The 21,160-nt window shown below is 41.7% G+C and overlaps 1 protein-coding gene across 7 annotated transcripts in view; it reads left to right on the top strand.

Moving 5' to 3' along the window:
- The window catches only part of CPNE8 (copine 8), a 253,547-nt gene that overhangs the window by 64,079 nt on the left and 168,308 nt on the right, over window positions 1-21,160 (top strand). For all 7 annotated transcript variants that reach the window (XM_030567773.1, XM_030566943.1, XM_030566068.1 and 4 more), the window contains exon 6: window positions 8,290-8,366. In XM_030567773.1, coding sequence (XP_030423633.1) covers window positions 8,290-8,366 — 77 coding nt within the window. The remainder of the gene's footprint in view (window positions 1-8,289; window positions 8,367-21,160) is intronic.

Genomic DNA, 21,160 nt, shown 5'->3' with positions numbered 1-21,160 from the left:
GACAGTATTTGGTCCTGCCATGAGGGCAGGGGACTGGACTCGATGACCTCTCGAGGTCCCTTCCAGTCCTAGAGTCTATGAGTCTATAAGGCCCTACCAAATTCGCGGTCGTGAAAAATGCCTCATGGACCGTGAAATCTGGTCTCCTCCTGGTAAAATCTGGTCTTTTGTGTGATTTTACCCTATATTGTACAAATTTAATGGGGGAGACCAGTGTTTCTCAAATTGGAGGTGCTGACCCAAAAGGGAGTTGCAGGGGGTGTGCAAGGTTATTTTAGGGGGTTGTGGTATTGTCACCCTTACTTCTGTGCTGCCTTTAGAGCTGGGTGGCTGGAGGGAGATGGGTGTTGGCTGAGTGCCTAGCTCTGAAGGCAGCGCCTCGCCAGCAGCAGTGCAGATGTAAGTGTGGAGCCACCCTTTACTTCTGTGCTGCTGCCTGCAGAGCTGGGCAGCCAGAGAGTGGAAACTGCTGACCAGGGGACCAGCTCTGCAGGCAACAGCACAAAAGTGAGGGTGGTAATACCATACTATACCATGCCATCTTTACTTCTGCGGGTGGCGGCTCTGCCTTTTCAGCTGGCCAACCCTGATGGCAGCACAAGAGTAAGAGTAGCAGTACCTCAACCGCTTCCTACAATAACCTTGCGAACCCCCCCCAACTCCTTTTTGGGTCAGGACCCCTACAATTACATGGTGAAATTTCATGATTTCAGCTATTTAAATCTGAAATCTATTATGTTTAAAATCTGGTTACTGCAATTGACCAAAATGGACTGTGAATTTTTATTCATTATTTATTTATATATATGGTTTTTTATTTTCCATTTTACAGTTTCTTTAAGACACTTTTTATTCTTTTGTGGAGTTCCCCTGCCCCATTCTTCTTTGCCTGGTCAGATCCTACCTTCCAACTTGGCCTTCCCTGTCTTCAGCCTTTCTTATTTCTGGTGACCATGTTGGCTTCGGTAAGAAAAGGCTTTGGGGGACCCTCAGAGTCTTCCAGGCTATCAAAAAGGAAGATACTCCATTTTGCAGAAAGAGAGACCAAGAGAAGGGGAGGAGACTTGAGAAAAAGGAGACGACATGTCCTAGCATGGGTACTGCTGAGGTGTCTACATCTTCCAGTATCACAACCCTAGCTCTGCCAAGGAAGACCATGTTACGTTCTGAGAAACCTTCCAAGAAGCAATCTTGAGTGAGTGACATCAGCATCTGTACTAGGATTGGAGCCTTCTAAGCACAAGAACGCCTTCAGGACTAAGGTCTTGAAGTTGTCATCCTCAGAACAGTCTTCTTCATGAGGCCAGGATAGAGATGCTGGTACTTCTTGGTCTGCTGACTACCCAGGAATGCTTTCCAGATTACCTGAACAACTAGCTCCTTAAGGATTGCTCCTTTCTGAAAGTGCAGTTGGTAACCAATGAGGCCCTATCTTTTTTCCACTCCCTGGGCATCTGACTCAACATGGAAAAATCTATCCTCATACCTATACAATCAATAGACTTCACTGGAGCCAGACTGGACTCCGCTATTTCCTGAAAAAGTCCATGAATAGGCTCACTAGAGTGCACAGTCTCACTTCCATGATACAACAAAGCATGCAAACCATAGCAAGGTTTTGCTTTCACCCCGGACCACATGGCAGCTCGTCCTTTTGTAACATCTTTGGCGAGACTATACTCCTGTTGTCTTTAGGCCTGGCTCAGGTCTGTCTGCATGCTCATCAAGCATCATCTGTCTAAGAGGGTATCAATATCTCAATGGGTCCTCAACTCTCACAAAGACCTTTTGGATCCTTCTACTAGTTATAAGGGTTTTCAATTGTTACATTCTCCTGATACGCTTGCCATCACTTCCTATCCAACATCAAGGGCCACTTGATGTTACACTTCTGGTGTGGATGGTCAGGCCCAGTGGCTAGCACAGAAGTCATGCCTAGTGGTTGGTGCAGGAGCCAGGGGCCAAGCTGGAGCATCAGAACTGGAATCAGGAGCTATCACGGAGGCAGTGGACTGGAGTAGGACAGGAAAAAGGCTCGAGCAAGACTGGGGTCAGGGCTGTCAAGGGACTTTTACATTTGTGGACATAAGTGTTGAGCAACCAGTGACCTGCTGCTGAGCAGACCTGCTGGCTCCCTTCAGCCAATCAGGCAGTCCTACCACACCCAGAGACTGGGATGGCTAGTCCTTGGGCTCAGTTGAAGGAGCTGATTCCTGACACTTGATCAGAGTAATGCTGGACAATAGAGCAGCAGTGTATTCTTTAAACTTCCAAGGAAGAGAAAGATCCTAGCCGTAAGCTTAGAATCCATAAAACTTTGGAATTTGTGCTCTGCATAAAGATATCTGCTGGGATTGCAGAATAACATAGTGGACTCCTTGATTAGTGTTTCTGTCATGACCACAAGTGGGTGCTGAACAATGCAGTATTTCAGAAGATTTATCTTAACCTGGGGCTCACGAGAGAGAGATCTCTATGTTGACACCATCCTATTTGAAGTCCTAAAGGTTATGCTTGAAAGGAGGGCACAGTTGCAAGTTGTTGGGAGATGCTGTCCTTACCTATTGGCCTCGAATATTACTATATCCTTATCTCCCATCTCTGTTGCTCCTCAAGGTTCTGAGCAAGAGAGACTAGTGGCCATCCTCATAGTGCCATCCTGGCCAAAAACAGATATGGTTCCCAGTCCCTGCAACTGCCTCTCTGCCTTCCTCTTACAGCAGACCTCCTCACCCAGAAATCAGGAGCCATGACTCACCCAGCCTCATTAATTCACCTCAAAGCCTGACTCTGACATGGCTCTCTCCATGCAGAACTGATCATCAGTAGAAAACCCATCACAAGGAAAACTTACCAGCAGACATGGAAACATTTTTAAGCCTGGTGTAATCCATACTTCCTCTTGACTTTCACCTTACACCCACTCTTTATTTCCTGCTAAATCTAAAACCCCTGGGTTTATCATTTAGCTCAATTGAAATTCATTTGGCTGCCATTACAACCTTTTACTCCCCATAACTCCCCCTTTTTTAATCTCTGCTCACCGTGAGGTTCCTCAAGGGTCTGTTTAACCTTTTTTTCTGTTACTTCAGGATAATGGTAACATTTTGCTGGGAACCAAAAGATTGAAAATCAGCAGAATCAAGTTTAGCTGGCTTTTGTGTTCTGGCCACCCTGCTAGTATCGCTCTCTCTTGACCACCTGTAGTTGGATGGCCGTTTCTGTAGCCTCTTTGATTTCCATCAGCTTTACTGTAGAAACTGGGAAGTTGTGCATCATGTCAATGGATTTGGTGTCCTAATCCCCTTGCTGATGTTGGGTCTTGCTCAGGGTGCCAGCTAACACCAGTACAGTAATTTGTCCTGGACAATATCTGAACTCTACTTGGCAGTGCTTGAGGTGCAGCATCAACACTAAAAAGGCATTATTGTCTCAAGGGGTTTATCTGATTTCACTGTTACTTGGGGGCCATATGTGTACTGATGGTATTGCTCCACTTCAAATACCACAGTCAGAAGCTCTTTTCTATTTGGGCATACACCTGTTCAGTCTTTTATGGGGCTCTGCTGCCATAAGTGACTGACTGCTCCTACAAAAGAGCTATGCCCAATCCTTTATCTAGTGTGTTACACTGAAGTGTCACTGGCATTCGTGGCTGGTAGCCCTTCAGGATAGGTGTCTGTTATCATTTGTTTCATATGCCAAATGCGTGTTGCTGGGGACCTTCCCAGTCCCACTCGACATCCTCCTGGTGAGCTGACATCTTGGTTCCGCTACTGAAGCCAGGAGTGTACAGAACTTGGTCAGATAATTTATCGTTCCTATGAAGTGCTGTAACCCTTTCACATTCACTGGAGTGGGCATATCTCTGATTGTGTTGATCTTGTTGGGATCTGCTTTTGTCCCTCTGCTATGAGCAGATATCCAACGTATGTCACCTCATGCTGTCTGAGTACCATTTTTTCTGGATTCAGTTTTATGTTCCTCCTGTATCCCTGTATGAAAGCCTGTAGTTTTCTGCTATGGTCTGATTCAGCTTCTGTATAATTACTTCCTTCACTACAATGAGGCTATCATCTGCCATTATTACCCACGCAGTGGGTCTTCTCTGGAACACCTCTGGTGCTGACCTTATGCCCATCAACATGCAGAGCCTTTGTAGTGACCAAATGGCATTGCAAAGGTTGTCAACATGCTGGACTTATTATTATCCAGGTTTATGTGCCAAACCCATTCCTCACATCAGATGGTAAAGAGTCTGGCTTTGGAAAGTCCTGGCAAGATGCCGATATCCACTGACCACAACTGATAACATCTCTTCAGTGCTTGGTTCAATGTCTCTGTGTCTGTGCAGAAGCATAATATGTCTGATTGTTTGCTCCACCATGCTGTTTATCCAGGCTGTATTGGCCTTTGCAGGTGCTGAGATATTCCTACTCCGCAGACTTTCGAGCTCCTTGAGTGTTGACTTACAAAGTGCCACTGGTATTTTCCTTCATGGAAGCATGCAGGTTCCATTTGTGGTCTACTTTCAGTTGCAGCTTTTCTTCAAGGCACCCATTGCCTTTGAAAACTTCCCCATATGCTTTTAAAATGGTCTCTATTGTCCATGAGACTCCCCTTTTTGTTTCTTGTACTGCAGCTATAGAATTCTGATGCTGCACCCTGATCAGATCCATGACTTGTATGAATGTATTCCCCAATGAGGTCTGTGGATCTTACCATCCATGACCACAAACTTCAGTTGGTTCTGTCTTATTTTTGGGTTAGTTACTGTGAGGTCCCAGTTTTTCTCTGAGCTGCATTATGCCCTCATTGTACATTATTAGAGCATGCCTGCCCTTTGTAATGGGTGTTTTCAAGTCCAGTTCACACCAAGGAATTGCATTGCAGGAGACCCTGCTATCCAGCTGAAATTTCAAAGGGTGTTTCCCTATTAACAGTGCATAGATGAAGGGATGTATCTTCCTTTGTTGCTTTCCTGTCCCAACAGCATGAATCTGATATGTTTGCAGATTCAAAAAGAGAGTCATGATGTCATCATCGCAGACTACACTGCCCAAATCTGGGAGTCTGTCAAATCCCCAAAATTCCATGTAGTAGCCAGGGTCTATTCCCTTCCCTTCAGATTGATCTCTGTTGAAAAACGTGTGCTGCTCAGTTTTGTTCTGTTTTGGGGAGCAATAGTTACTCAGGGCTCTCAGGACTGCTGTAAGGCTTAAGGCAGTCATGAATTCAAAATGGTGCAGACCTCTCTGCCTTGTTCTGTAGTAAGGTCAAATAATAGTTTTACTTTGCTGCTGTTTTTGTCTTCCTGCATGTCCATGGTCTGTGTACAGTTCAAACTCCTCGTTTCGCTGGGTCCATTGCTGAGCTAGATTTGTGTGTCTAGATCCAAGGCTGGGGGTGTGTGTGGTTCAGAGTGAGTTCCATGGCTCGTGCTGCCAGCTGCTTCACTTCAGAGAACTAACAGCTCTGGCACTGCCATAGGGTTGCCAGGTGTTTGGTTTTTGGCCCCAGCCCAGAGACCATACCCGTTTCATATCCCAACCCCATATCTCAACCTGCAACCCACTCCCACAATCTGAACCCTTCAACCCCAGCCTGGAGCCCCCCTCTCCATCCCAAACCCATCATCCCCGGCCCACCCCAGAGCCCTAACCCCAGCTGGAGCTCTAACCCCATGCACCAGCCTGGAGTCCCCTCCCACATTCCAAACCCCTTGGCCCCACCACCCAGTCCGGAGCCCCCTTCTGCACTCCAAACCCATCATCCCCGGCCCCACCTCAGAGCCTGCACCTCCAGCCAGAGCCCTCACCCCCCCAAACCCCTTCCTCAGCCCAGAGCCCTCTCCCACAGTCCGAATCCCTCAGCCCCAGCTTGAAGCTCCTTCAGCACCACAAACTCTTGATCCCTGGCCCCAAGCCAGAGCCCTCACTCTCTCCTGTGCCCAAGCAACAGAGGGAGGGGGGATGGAGTGAGCGGGGTGGGCGGGGCCTCAGGGAGTGTGTTCGGTTTTCTGCAGTTAGAAAGTTGGCAACCCGACATTTCCACCATGTTTCATTACCAAAGACTGAAACGGAATGTAGGTTAAATTGAGCAAGTGGAACTTTTTAAAATCCTATGCTCCGCACTGTCCATGTTGCTGAGCTGCTTCCAGCCTAACTCAGCTCATTCCACCAGGTGTCCTGTTCATAATAGTCCACCCAGGGAACGTGGGCCTTCGACTCCAATTTCATGGATCATGATACACTAACAACACAGGAATTCAAATTTTCAAAAAAAAATTTTATTGTAGCATTGTAACTGAGAATTTAAACCCCAGAGGTGAAGAAAATCAAAGTTTTGATTTCTGCAACCAGAACTTACTTACATGACATATAAAATGTAAACCTAAATACTAATATTATTTGCAGAGCACATTAATTACTACTTCTCTTCAGGGGAAATAAATTGCAGCTGATGGAACCTTGCAGTGTTGCATGAATGTATTTTTCATCAAGTAGTGTGTGTGTGTGTGTGTGTGTGTGTAAAATAAGTGTGTTTATATAGTGCTTTTAAATGTTAAGTGCCAGAAGTTAGGCTCCTAAGTTCATATTTAGGCACCTGCCTGATTTTTATTTTATTTTATTTTATTTTTTTTTAAGCGCCAAGCACCCAACAAGCTACCATTGAGGTCAATATGCATATTGATCTCATCGAAATTGCAAAACAGACACTAGTAACATAGCCTAGTTTCCAAGGTCAGTAACCACAGAACCTCACTTTACCTAGTGTCATGCCTATGGAAATAAGTTTATCTTTTATTTGAATGTAGAGAAGTCATATATTTTAAAATTTTAAGTCTACTATTACGGAATATATTTATTGTATATCTCTCATTAGACATTTCTGAAAGATAAATTAACAGTTATATTGTCAGTACTTTCATGTGAATTTCAGGTGTTTCATAGGACTGTAACTTTGTATTTATGGAGTGATTCCTGAGTGGTTTCAAGCATCTACAGTTTCCACTGAAGTCAACTGAAACTTTTTAAAAGGGAATTGTGGGTGGTTGTTTCAGGCCCTTTTTCCTATTTAGTTATTCATATCACTCATGGATGTTTTGAGACAACAGGTCCTTCTGTATGTTATACTTTATTTAAACATGTATAAAAATATTGTTGAACCTGTATAACAGTGTTTTAGGGTACAATGACATTTTTGAAACTTTGCATCTAATGACTATATTTATTTGTGATTGTTATATTTATTTGTGCAGTGTGTCTTAATGAATGATTCTTGTGCCAATAGTTATATTCATGAGAACTGCAATCACTCTATTTAATATGAATATTGTTTTCTATCTAAATTACTTACTCATTAAAGGAATTAAACCACTGTATGTCTTCACTTGTCAATTTGTAAAACTGAGTTAGGTCTTTCTCATAACCTGTGGTATAGAATTTAGGGGAATAGATGCCATGGAATGGTAATCTCTTGTCTTGAAGTGAGATGAGTTTTGAAATGTGATTTGGTTTCCAGTATGCATAGTAGCCTTACCAGAATAATAAATGAAGTATTCATCATTAAAGGGACACTTTCCACTAGTTGAAGTCACAGTGACATCTCTGAGGTTGCATAAGGTACAAATCACTGTAGAATTCAGTCCATTGTGTTATAGTTTGGTTGGGGGGGGGGGAGTCTTATAGATATGCTCATTTATACTTTATTTTTATTTAAATTACATTTATTGATGAGATTAATAATTTACAAAACAGTAGATGCAACATTTTGTGCTCTGCTTTTGTAAATTAAACCTAATCATTACTCTCAGGGTACCCAGAGATCACTGATGTTACTGGCACACAAAATAGTCATAAGAAAGCAAAGTTATATTTCAGGTTTATTTGAAAATAAAGGACAAAAAATCAGGCAAGGGAGAATTGTTGCTAGAAAATACTATTTAAGTTTCTAAGAAAGTATTACAAGAATTAAAAGTTTAATTTTTAATGTAAAAAGTTTTTAGTTACTCTTTTACTTTAAAATTCGAAATACAGTAGTATGTACAGTATTTAATGCAACACATCCCAGGTTTTTAATGTACCTAATTTTATATCAAATATAAGTAAAGTCTGACTTATGAATCACTATGTAATGCCACAGCAATATTTATCAGAATATAAATACAAATACAGATAAAGCTCAATAATGAAAAACAGGATAAATGTGTTCTAGGAAAGTTCAAAGATCAGATCAATGAAAAAACAGGATGTATGTGTCTTATGACATTTTTTTCTTGCTTTTCAGGATTTTTTGGGACAAGTGTTTTGTACGCTAGGTGAGATAGTTGGATCACAGGGAAGCAGACTGGAAAAGGCAATTGTGTAAGTGCATCATTCTTAATTCTTGGATAAATAAGCACTGCCTCATAAGATGTGGTCATTTCTATTAATTTATAGAGGAACTTTGCTGTATGCATTGTGGCAGACAGTGTCTTGGAGAAAATAAATTGATAGGTGATGCAAATAATTTTCCATTGTGGATTTTTATTTTATTTCTTTTCTGTTTCAGGTAATTATCAAATGAACTGATGATATATTTAAATATCTTGTCTCCTTTCTTTGTTCTCAACTCTTTTTTAACTACATTCAGTTTATTCCCCTTAGCAAAATTAGGTTTAGAAATGGTTCACTATAGAAACAGCTTTGACTATGGTCTTAATTGTCTTAAGTGTTTGTTTGGAAAAAAAAAACCAACCTAGAAAAAAGTTAAAAATAGTTGTTTAACTTTTAATTAAGTTTAATTCTTAGTACTTAGTTCATCGTTAGGCTTACTTTTCCATTTTTAATTAATTAGACTTTTCTCTAAACAAACAGGAGGAGAAGCCTGTCTTTCTCTTTCGTTGAAATAAAAAAGAAAGAGAGAGAGAAAATGAAAATGCCGGGCTCTCCAGCTTTTAAGATGCACTTTGTGTAACGATGCTATGACTGTCTCCAATGGGCACTCACAATGCGTCCATTCCTCAAAAATGTGCCCATTGCAGCAACCTCAAAGCCAGAGTGAGGAAGGATGGAGATCTCCATCTCAATATGATTCGTATGGAGAGATCCCTAATGCCGCCCCCTGATCCTGGAAAAAACCCATTGACGGACTCTCAGAGTGGATTTGATTTAAATCATGATTTAAATGACTAGTCAGGAAGACTCTATTTAATCATGGATTTCTACATAAAAGTGCATTCTTGCTGCTTATTATAACCTTAATACATATTCTTCACAACTAAGAGATGTAGTTTTCATTTTTAGAAGGCACACACTATATATTTTTAAAGTGATTTATTTTGAAAACTTTTCAGGTTAGTTTTGCAGCTGTATCAGAAAATGAATGATTGTTTGGTTATTTAATTTAGCAAAGGAGTAATTGAAGCAGATAGTTCACCTCCCAATGACTTCATAATTATCTCCAATTCAACAGGTTAATCGTTAATATTTGGAGGATTTTCTTGCCATACTATATTAGAAGGAGAAAATCACCAGACAGACATTTAAATTGTTTTCTTGAACTAAAACAACAATGTTGTATTCTGAATGTTTTTCTTTGACAGCAAACATATCTTTTAACAAAACAAGCATTTGAATTTAGTTAAACATTCAAGTGTTTTAAAATCAGGTTTGTTTTTGCTAAAATTGTTTAACTAAAATAGTTGAATGAAATATTAAAAAAAATAATAAAATTAAATGGACTATGTCAGCCAGGTCAACATGAGAAACTTTAAAATATTGGCTTCTGCAGCTAACTTGGTTGTCTTCACCTTCAATTTCCTGTTTGTTCATAATCTGGAAAAGAAAAACAAGCTTCCCTGCTTTTTCAAAAAAATTCTTGATTTGGAATGAATTAGTCCATAGAAAGAAAATATTCTTTTTACATTGGCAGAAGAAGCTACTGCTGTTAAAAGTGAGATTATCACTTCAACAGTCTCTGAATCCAAGTGCTTAAGTGACTTCCACCAGTTCACTGGTGTGACTTTCTTTAAAACATCATCAGCAAACATCTATTTCTTGAATGGTTCATCCTTAGCTCTGAAGTTTATTATAGTTGGCATTATGGAGAGATGATAGCTGGATGTCCATGTGATAGCCAGCTCCTCTTCTTCAGCTGTCAAGGTTTGACCCTGGTACTGATTGAGAATATTTGCAAGAAAATGAGCTGTAGATGATGCTTGTCCCATTTGTTTTTTTAATGCTTGTAATTTAACTCTGTCATTGCATATTTCTCTCTTTAAGATTTCACTCAGTTCCTTCCAAATTTCAACAGCATCAGCAAGGCTCAGACCTCTCCAGGCCTGGCTAGCATCAATGTATTGACTGGACAAAGTGGTCACATTCTCACTGTGGGTTCTTGAGACTCTTCAGTGGTGACTCGATCTGCGAATGGTGTGCACAGGGGTTCCTTTCTCCAAATAGCACCCCTTGCTGTGTCTGGTTACTGACTCATCAGCAGTAAAGTGGAGCGCACACTTCAGAGAGCACAGAACTCAGGGCCTCTGGTCTCCAGCGAAGCTGTTTCTACTCTCAGCTCCCTAATATTGATGTGCGGTTCGTATGGTATGTCAAACCTTGTAGGCTCATTTGGAAGGCAGATGCGTGTCAGTGCTGACAAACAATACAACAATGATGTTTTATTTAAACTGACAGGGTGGATCACACTCCTCTCCCCTATGTCAGGAAGCCCTCAAGCTCTGGGACATCTGCATAGCCCACTAAATACTCCTGGAGGATTCCTACCTCCCTGGATCACAGAACGAGCTAGCAGATCATCTCAGCAGGGCTGCTCACAATCACAAGTGGTCCATTCACCCGGACGTGGTAAGGAACATTTTTCCAATGGTGGGGAGTTTCCCAAATCAACTTTTTTGCCACAAAGAGCAGCAGGAAGTGCCTAAAGTTGTGCTCCTTCCTGAATCACAGTCTGGGCTCACTGGCACAAACGTTTCTCCTTCCATGGAAGGCCAACCTATTCTACACATTCCCACCTATCCCACTCGTTCACAAGGTCCTCCTCAAGATCCGCAGAATCAGTGGTACTGATGGGGCCAGCCTGGCCCTGCCAGCATTGGTACACCATGCTGCTGGAGTGATTAGTGCACACCCTGATCACCCGACTTTAGTTCCAGATCTGATCACCCAGCTTTGTGGCCGGCTCCAGCATCCCAAATCTCACATCTTTCCACCTCATGGTTTAGAAGGTGCATGGTTAAACCCGATAGAGCTCACATGCTCAGATCATGTTAGAGAGGTACTCCTTGGCAGTAGGAAGTCACCGACCAGGGCTACCTACTTAACCAAGTTGAAGAGATTCTCAATTTGGTGTTTGCAGAGCCATACCTCTCCAACGCAGTCTTCAGTACTCTTTTTATCTTGGACCACTTGCTAAATTTGAAGCAGCAGGTTTGTCACTCTCATCAATAAAGGTTCACCTGGCCACCATTTCAGCATTCCATCCAGGAGAGGCAGGCCACTTGGTCTTTGCTACCTGATGGTGCGGCATTTTCTTAAAGGACTGGATAGGCTGTACCCACAGGATAGGCAACTGACCCGGCTTGGGACCTTAATCTGGTGTTTTCAAGGCAGATGGGGCCTCCATTCAAGGCATTAGCAACATGCTCACTGCTCTATCGATCATGGAAGGTGGCTTTCCTGGTCACAATAACTTCAGCTAGAAGGGCGACCAAGCTCAGTGGCCTCACATCTGACCCTCTGTATGTCATCTTTCACAAGGATAAGATGCAACTTCGGCTGCACCTGGCCTTTGTCTGTAAGGTCGTCTTGCGTTTTCAAGCAAACCAAGACATCTCTCTCCCAGTTTTTTTCCCTCAAAGCCTCACCTAACAGCCAGGAGCAGAGGCTCCACTTCCTGGACGTTTGGCATGCATTGGCTTTTTATATTAAGTGAACAAAGCTATTTCATAACTTGAACCAGCTGTTTGTTGTGGTGGACAGGATGAAGGGCCTCTGTGTCCTCCCAAAGGATATCATCATGGATCATCCAAGCATGCTGCGATCTGGCAAACATACCTGCCCCCCATGCTTAAGGCTCATTCCACTAGGAATCAGGTTTCCTTGGTGACTTTCCTGGCCTAGATCCCGATATAGGAGATCTATAGAATGGCAATGTGGTCCTCGGTCCACACTTTTACTTCTCGTTATGCCGTTACCCAGCATACCAGGAACGATACAGCATTTGGCAGAGTGGTGCTTCAGTCAGCAATTCCATAAACTCCAACCCTGCCTCCTAGGTAAGGCGTGGGAGTCACCTACTTGGAATAGACATGAGCAAGCACTTGAAGAAGAAAAAAGTTACTTACCTCTCATAACCGTTGTTCTTTGAGATGTGTTGCTCATGTCCATTCCAAGACCCGCCTGCCTTCATCTTCGTCAGAGTAATCCATCAAGAAGGAACCGGAGAGGCGGCCGGTCGTCAGGGCAGGGCCGTATACACAGTGTCATGAAGGCGTGACTCCAGGGGCGCCTGAGCCTACCCTACAGGTACTGCTAGAGGAAAAACCTTCCATTGATTGTGCACCTACTTGGAATGGACATGAGTAACACACATCTTGAAGAACAACAGTTACGCTAGAGGTAGGTAACCATTTTTTCTGGACCTGGGATAGGTGAGGGTGCTTCATGCTTCGTTGAAGACAAACAGACCTCAAGACCCACCTAGCTGCTCCTAGCCCTCCACCCCTCTGACTCCCCAGGTTCAAACACTCCCTTCTCCTGCCCTGTGTTCTCCCTCTCCTTCCCACTGCTACCAAGGGGGACCCTGTGCTCTCTCTGCTCCCCCCAGCACTGGGGATCCTCTGCTTCTTCCCCCGATGGGGCATCCTATGCTCCCACCACCACCAGTGGGGCCCCGTGCTCCTCCCTGCCTACTCACCCCCATCACAGGGTACCTTTTGCTCTCACCACCACCACCACTGGATACCCTATACTCCTCCTCCCACTCTGACTGACCTCCTCTTTGTGTGCCCCACTCCGAGACCCTGCTCACTGCCTCACAACTATTTGGTTAGGAGGATTGTTACTTGGTATAGGCTCAGCTACTGATTGGTGGAGGGAGACAATGGGGCAGGGTGGGTGAACTAGCATGGCAGAGGAAACTGACCGGAGAACCTTGGCTCCTGGGTAAAGGGACCTGACTGCATGGCACTGCAGTGTGCACCATGAGCAGACCTCTGGTATGAAACTGGGGGGACAGGGGTGTCAGGTGCCCCCTCTCTAAATGATGTCCCTTGTTGTAGCATCGTTCTTCGAGTGGTGTCCCTGTGGGTGCTCCACTGTAGGTGTTGGTGTGTCCTTGTGCCGGTGATCGATTTCTCGCAGCAGTACTTGGTCAGGGAAGAGCGTACACAGGAGTCGTCTCGTGAGGCCATTGGCATTTCCTGTAGCGCATGCACCCCCGACCGTCCCCTCAGTTCCTTCTCAACCATCCTCGGCTGCAGACAGATCTCCATGGCAGTGCTCTCTTTAATACTTTCTGAAAGAAAAAAAATTACAAGTTACATAGGAACTTCTTATTAGTCTATACTTATTTACGTTGTTTAGTTAGTCTTAGTCTATACATAGTTTCTTTAGTTCCTATTAGAGGGTTTTTCTTTTAAAAAAAAAAAAAAAAAGACCAACTTTTTCTCTGCTTAACGCCCCGTTTGGGAATAGTTTCTACAGTTTTCCATTACAATTAACTCCCACCCTTATCTCATGAGAGGCGGGAGAGGCTTAACTGCAGTCATGGTGGGCTCAACAGGATTTAAAAGGTGTGACTCCTGACCGATGCCGGTCTCTGACAGCCGCACATCCTGCATTCGCTGTCTGGGAGAAACTTATATCACAGAAATGCTTACATTGCACCAATTAACAACAAGGGCAAGATGTGACAGGGATCTCCACTTGAAAATGCATCTACTGGAGAAATCCCTCCAACCTCCACAAGAGACGTCCTCCAGGGAGTCTCATAAACTGAGATTCCTGAGCTCTGATAAGGCTCTGACTTCCAAAATCTCAAGAAGTGAGCCTCGACCTCGCCAGCAAGAGTCTCAGAAAAAGAGAGCTTCCCCAGCTTGCTCACTGCTCCACTCATCCAGGACCGCTCTCATGAGCACCATCTGCAACAGGCACCTACTGCTGGGTGCTGTAGAACTAGTACCACATCAATACCGAGGGAGGGGTTTTTATTCCAGATATTTTCTGACAGAGAAGAAAGGAGGGGAATGGAGACCAATCTTAGATCTCCGAAAACTCAACAGGTTCCTATGCACCACAGGTTCAAAATGATCATGCTGGCCACAATAATCCCAGTGCTAGATGGGGGATGGAGGGGGACTGGTTTGCAGCCCTCGAGCTCCAAGATGCATACTTCCATTTACAATACATCCTGCCCACAGACGGTTCCTGCGGTTCACAGTAGGACCCAACCATTACCAATACAGGGTCCTTCCCTTTGGACTGTCCACCGCTCCCCGTGTGTTCTCAAATGCTTGCAGTAGTAGCAGCACATTTATGACACAAAGGAGTCACAATCTTCTCTGTTTGGACGATTTCCTTCTCAAGGATGCCAACTGATAAGAAACAGCAGGCATGCTGAAGACTACAGTAGACCTGTTTCACCAGCTAGGTCTACAGATAAACAAATGAAAAGAAATGCGTAGAAGCCATGAATTTATGGAATTTCTGCATCCACAATAATATAAACATCACAGCATCATACCTACCAGGATGCCAAAATACTGCAGCCGACAATCTCAGCAGGCACTTCCCATAGGAAGATGAGTTGGAAATCCACGACAGCGTTCTCAGCACGATATTCCAAAAATGGGGTCACCCAGTAATTGACCTTTTCGCCTCAGTGACAAATCACAAATGTCCACTATTTTGCTCCAGGGCAGGCCTGGCACCAGGATCATTAGGAGATACATTCCACGAGATGAGGAAGGCGTCACTCATGTACACCTTTCCGCTGATTCCACTGATCCCAAGTGTCATCCGCAAGATACGACTCGACGGAGCATACATCATTCTCATTGTTCCCACGTGGCTCAGGAAGACTTGGTTTCCCTACCTCAACGTCTAGCAGTCTGTGCCCCACAACTGCTGCCTTTCCAGGCAGATCTCCTCCTGTTCTAGAACAAGGGCCTGACGCTCCATCAAGACCCAGTGAAATTCCATCTCAAAGTGTGGCTCCTCTCTGGTTCCAACATGGGAATTGAACTGTTTGGAAAAAATAAAACCGATCTTACTAAATAGCAGTCGCCTCACAACTAGAAGTACTTAATGCCACAAGCGGAGAAGAGTCTCCCTTTGGTGTCAGCAAAAACAGCTGGACATGACAATGGCGCCTCTATCTATGATCCTAGACTACCTACTAGAACTGAAGGAATGGGGTCAGCCATAAATTCTATTAAAGTGCACCTGGCTGCCATCATGGCCCTCCACAAATGGACAGAAGGGGCTTCAATATTCGCTCACCTGATTACACGGAGCTTTCTAGCAGATATACAGAACATGTACCCAGAAGTACGCCAACCTCTAAGCAACCTGCTTGCTCCTACATATGTCAATGAAAGTTACATTCCTAGTGGCAATCACGTCTGCAAGATGTGTCAGCGAAATAGGAGCATTGATGGCTGAACCACCGTACACTGTATTTACCAAAGACACAATCATGTTGCATCCTCACCCAAAATTCTTGCCTAAAGTGGCTACAAATTTTCATATTAACCAAACCATACACTTACCTGCCTTCTATCCCAAGCTACGTCATGACTCTCGAGAAGCAATGTTGCACATGTTTGATGTCAGACCATCATTACTGCACAAGGTGATTAACTACTACTTCTCTCTGGTCCAGTGAAAAGTTTCACCAGGAGAGACTGAGCAAAATAGCCTGTAGTCTGATGATTAAGATGTCCACCTGGCAGGGGGATGATCTAATGGACCTGAGTTTCAAGTCCTTGTTAAAGAGAGGGGATTCAAACCTGGGTCTCCCACATCCCAGGAAGTGCCCTAACCACTGGGCTACACGCACACATTCGTTGGCCTGAAACAGACTTGCAATTTGCTGACAAATTCCAAACATTTTCAGAACAGAAAATATTTTTTCTGTTGTTTTTTTTTTTTGTTTTAAGTTTGTGGGCAAATCTGTCCAGCTCTACTAGGCAGTACTGCTTGTACTCCATCTCTAAAGGCTCTGTACTGTCTTTACTCAGACTGCTCACCAGAATGAAAGTCCACACAGGATAGGGTAAACTAAACGGTTTATTTACAAGAACATCTGTATACAAATTCATATTCTGGCGTAGCAGCCTAGCTCATTGCGTTGGCATACCTGCTGTCTTGCTCTTGCTTTCTGTCTCAGAGGTGGCCAATATAAGAGTCATTCCTCGTGCCTGTGTTAAAGGGAGTGTGCACCAGTTCTCTAAACACTTTTGAATACCATACAGAGTATTTCTGCTTTGATCTTGCAATTCTGTAGTTCTGTTTCCAAGGCATGAGAGTCTAGTCACTCCCACTTTCTGGAATTTTTGTTTCTTCGGCATGTCCCTCCATTGGGTTGATAAGATTTTTAGAATGGTTTTTCTGGTTCTTGGGTCATGTTCTGCATCTTCTCAGCTTTTTGTTGGTGAAGACTGATGTGTTTGGGAGGTAATTTTTACCTCTTTTATTTAATAAATAAGGAAAAGAACAAAAACCTTGTTCCTTGATGGTATTTGTCTTTGTCCTTTCAACTGTTTTAATAGTTACTATATAATATTTTCCTTTGGACATCCTTGAGCTCATTGCTTTCCAGGAGTAAGAATTCTGCACAGATGATATCTTCAGAGGACAGAAAACTACTTAGATTCCATTCTGTTTCATTAGAGATATCATCATCTTGCAAGATTCTCACTCTCCCATCACCCCTCAAAGTGTGGAGTGTGTTTGTTACTGATTAGGTTATGTATGTGCATGTTCTGAGTTTATTGTTTTTGCTTTTGAGGCCTGATTTTCCAAATAGATGGTGATTGGCTTAATTTGAGGGAGATCAGTCACAAACTAATTGTAAAGTTTAAGCCAGTAGCTGTAGGTGCAGGTAAGAAGTGTGTGGAGGAGAGGTTGGCTCACACCTTTATGAGACAATAGTACTTTCAGGCAGTTTCACCTATATCAGACTTAGATGCTGAAACCCAGAAGTGAGAATCCTGCAAGATATATTCCAAGAATCGAAGCCCTTTACTACTTATTAGATATGATGTCACGGAGTCACCGGGCAATGCTCTGGAACTGCGTAGGGGACATTGAGGCACCAACACAGTATTCAGAGAAAACATTAAGAACATTCCTAGTTTATCACATATGATAGTAAATATATACAGTAAGAGATTGTTGTATGAAATTGCTGCTCTAGTGTAAAAATCAATATATCAGATTATTATTCCATAGCTTTACAATAAGCATCTTGTTTTAGCTTCCCTGAATTAATTTAGATAAACATGTCATTTTTGTTCTACTTTTGGTAGTTTTAAAGAAATCTGATTTCATTAGGATGACTTTTTTAAAAAGGAATTTGATTTCTTGATAATTAGAGTTCAAAATCTGTGAACAAATCCTTAATTTTAATTCAGACTTTGTTTATGATGTGACAAATTTATTAACAAAAAGTAAAAGATAATCATTTTAGAGAGAATTAACTTGATTAATAAAAATTCTGAGGCGGGAAATAATTTGTGACTTTGCAAAGAGCTAATTAATTTTGACTAAAACATTTTTATATTAATGTTTTTTAAACTTGTATAATTATATAACTAAAAGTGTGTGTGTGTGTGTGTGTGTGTGTGTGTTTCCTGTGCCAGAGAGAATTTTTCCTTTTCCCTCAAATGTGGAATCCACACTCCAAAGTACAGTGATATACAGCCCAGCATGGGCAATTTTCAGCCTCGGGTTGATGACACATTTAAGATCAGATGCATCCTTGAGCCAGTACAGCTAGAATTGGTTACTGTGTGATGCACCAGAAAGGGCAGATTTCCAATTTTTCATTAGAATAAAGAACTTCTTGTCCTATAAAAACTATTGAAGTATCAAGCCTAAAATATTGTCATGGTATGAAAAGACATTTTAAGGTCTGTGTGTATTTCAGGGATTACTTTTTAAAAATTTCCTTTCCTTCAAAACCTGTTTAGTTAGACTCAGACTGCCTGGAGAGCTTGGTTTTACAGGAGAGGGTTATGAAAACTGTTTCCAGTCAAAGTTTAACATTGTAAGACATTTCTAAATTACCTTTTCCATAAAATGGTGAATTATAGGGGTATTCCAATTAATTGACATAACAAGCACTATATTCAATCTACAGAACTACCTTGAAAAGCTTTGTATCAATTGGAAATGCATGACAGTTCCTATGCAAAGGTGATGTCATTGCTGTGCTCTGGGAACAGAATTTACCTTCCAGCTGCTTCATTTCCTCTGCCACCACTGCAAAGAGCAAATGAGACTTTTATTTGTGTCTTCTAGACTAGGTTTTTCCTTAAGTCTATCTTAAGATTTTATTGTAAGTGGTTTGCATAGAGTAGTGTACGATAGTTTACTTGTCCCTTTGACGCCATAAGGGCTTCAAGAGGTGTGGCTATCATAACAGAGATTGATACCCACATCCATTGCCTTCTATGTCTGAGTGAGACTTAGTAACTCAATGCACTTTTTGACACATCTTCACTCTCTGCACCACAAGGAGGAGACACTTGAGATTTATTGGCTTGGATAACATTACAATAGTGACTATTAAGGCTCATGTTTTATGATATAAACTGATCACAGGCAGGAGTCGGAAAGAAATTACCCATGTATGGGATAATATTGTGCAAATAAGTGAATGCTGAATATTTACACCTACCTCTGAACCATCTGGCACTGGCTACTGTCAAACAAGATGTCTGTCCTTTATATTCTTATTTAATATAGGTCTCTGGTATAAGAATCTATACTGTACCTTTCTCCCATAAAAACAATATATTATTTCTAGGGCTGTCAATTAATCGCAGTTAACTCACATGATTAACTCCAAAAATTAATCCCAATTAATTGCAGTTTTAATCGTACTGTTAAATAATAGAATACCAATTGAAAATTATTAATATTTGAAAATGTAGAAAAACATCCACAAATATATTGATTTCAATTACAACACAGAATACAAAGTGTACAGTGCTTACTTTATATTATTTTATTACAAATATTTGCACTGTAAAAATAGTAAACGAAATAGTATTTTTCAGTTCAACTCATACAAGTACTCTAGTTCAATCTCTTTACTGTGAAAGTGCAACTTACAAATGTAGATTTTTTTTTTGTTACATAACTGCACTCAAAAACAAAATAATGTAAAACTTTAGAGCCTACAAGTCCACTCAGTCTTACTTCTTGTTCAGCCAGTCACTCAGAGAAACAAGTTTTGTAGTCTGCATTGCAAGGTGTTTATCTGCGAGATATGCTAACATTCGTATGCCCCTTCATGCTTTGGCCATCATTCCAGAGGACTTGCTTCCATGCTGACGATGCTCATGAAAAAAATTAATGCGGTTAATTAAATTTCTGACTCAACTCTGTGGGGGCGAATTACATGTCTCCTGTTCTGTTTTACCCACATTCTGCCATATATTTCATGTTTTAGCAGTCTTGGATGACGACCCAGAACATGTTCGTTTTAAGAAAATTTTCACTGCAAATTTGAGAAAATGCAAAGAAGGTACCAATGTGAGATTTCTTAAGATAGCTATTGCACTTGACCGTAGGCTTAAAAAGCTGTAGTGCCTTCCAGAATCTGAGAGGGATGAGATGTAGAGCATGCTTTCATAAGTTTTAAAAGAGCCACACTCCATTGTGGAAACTATATAGAACCTGAACCACCAAAAAAAGAAAATCAGTCGTCTGCTGGTGGCATCTGACTCCGATTATGAAAAAAAGCATACGTTGGTCTGCACGGCTTTGGATCATTATCGAACAGAACTCTTCATCTGCATGGGTGCATGTCCTCTAGAATGGTGGTTGAAGCATGAAGGGACATACAAATCTTTAGTGCATCTGGCATGTAAATATCTTGTGACACTGGCTACAACAGTGCCATGCGAACAGCTGTTCTCACTTTCAGGTCACATTGTAAACTAGAAGTGAGCAGCATTATCTCCTGCAAATGTAAACAAACTTGTTTGTCTCTGTGATTGGCTGAACAAAGAAGTAGGACTGAGTGGACTTACAGGCTCTAAAATTTTTTACATTGTTTTATTTTTGAATGCAGTTTGTTTTTTGTACATAATTATATATTTGTAAGTTCAATTTTCATGATAAAGAGACTGCACTACAGTACTTGTATTACATTGACTGAAATATAGTATTTTTTTACAGTGAAAATATAACAAGTGAGCACTGTACATTTTGTATTCTGTGTTGTAATTGAAATCAATATATTTGATTGTAGAAAACATCCAAAAATATTTAAGTAAATGGTATTCTTTTATTGTTTAACAGCATGATTAATCACTTGATAGCCCTAATTATTTCCTCTCTTGCTTTTTTTTAGTTTGTTGCATTAAAAGTTATTTTATAGCTACTGCTTCTAACATAATGGTAGCAATTATACATAACTAAAAACTTTGTAGTAAGACATCACAAAATAAAGGCATTTCATTATCTTCCAAATTGTTTTTGGAGTTTTGTTTGAACAAATTCCTCAAGAAACAGTAATACTTTTTTAAGAACTGTTAAATTGCATTTTTTTCCAACTTCTCAGCAGCCTTATTTTAGCACATCTGGTGGAAGAGTTGAAGTGACCAGATTTTTGCTATCTCTTCTCTAATTTGAAGCTCTAAACTAATTATTTTATCAAATAAATAACAGTCCATTTACCACATTCCTAAAATACACTCTCACTTTCTTTGAACCCTGTTCATTGTCTTTAATCCCAATCCTTGCACATCACAGTTGGAGACAAACACTTGTGTTTCAAGGTACCAATTATACTCTTTAAAATACAAGAAGACCAAGTCCTCTTTCAGCAGTCTGACCAGCAATGGCACATTCTAATGTGCAGCTTGAGTTAGCTGTAGCCTGTCTCATGGAGGATATTAATTTATGGCTTTATACTACCTAGC

Source organism: Gopherus evgoodei, chromosome 1 (assembly GCF_007399415.2).
Source record: "Gopherus evgoodei ecotype Sinaloan lineage chromosome 1, rGopEvg1_v1.p, whole genome shotgun sequence".
In the NCBI taxonomy this organism is placed as follows: Eukaryota; Metazoa; Chordata; order Testudines; family Testudinidae; genus Gopherus; species Gopherus evgoodei.
Note: the sequence above shows the minus strand (reverse complement) of the source record. Positions and strands in the feature narration are given on the sequence as shown.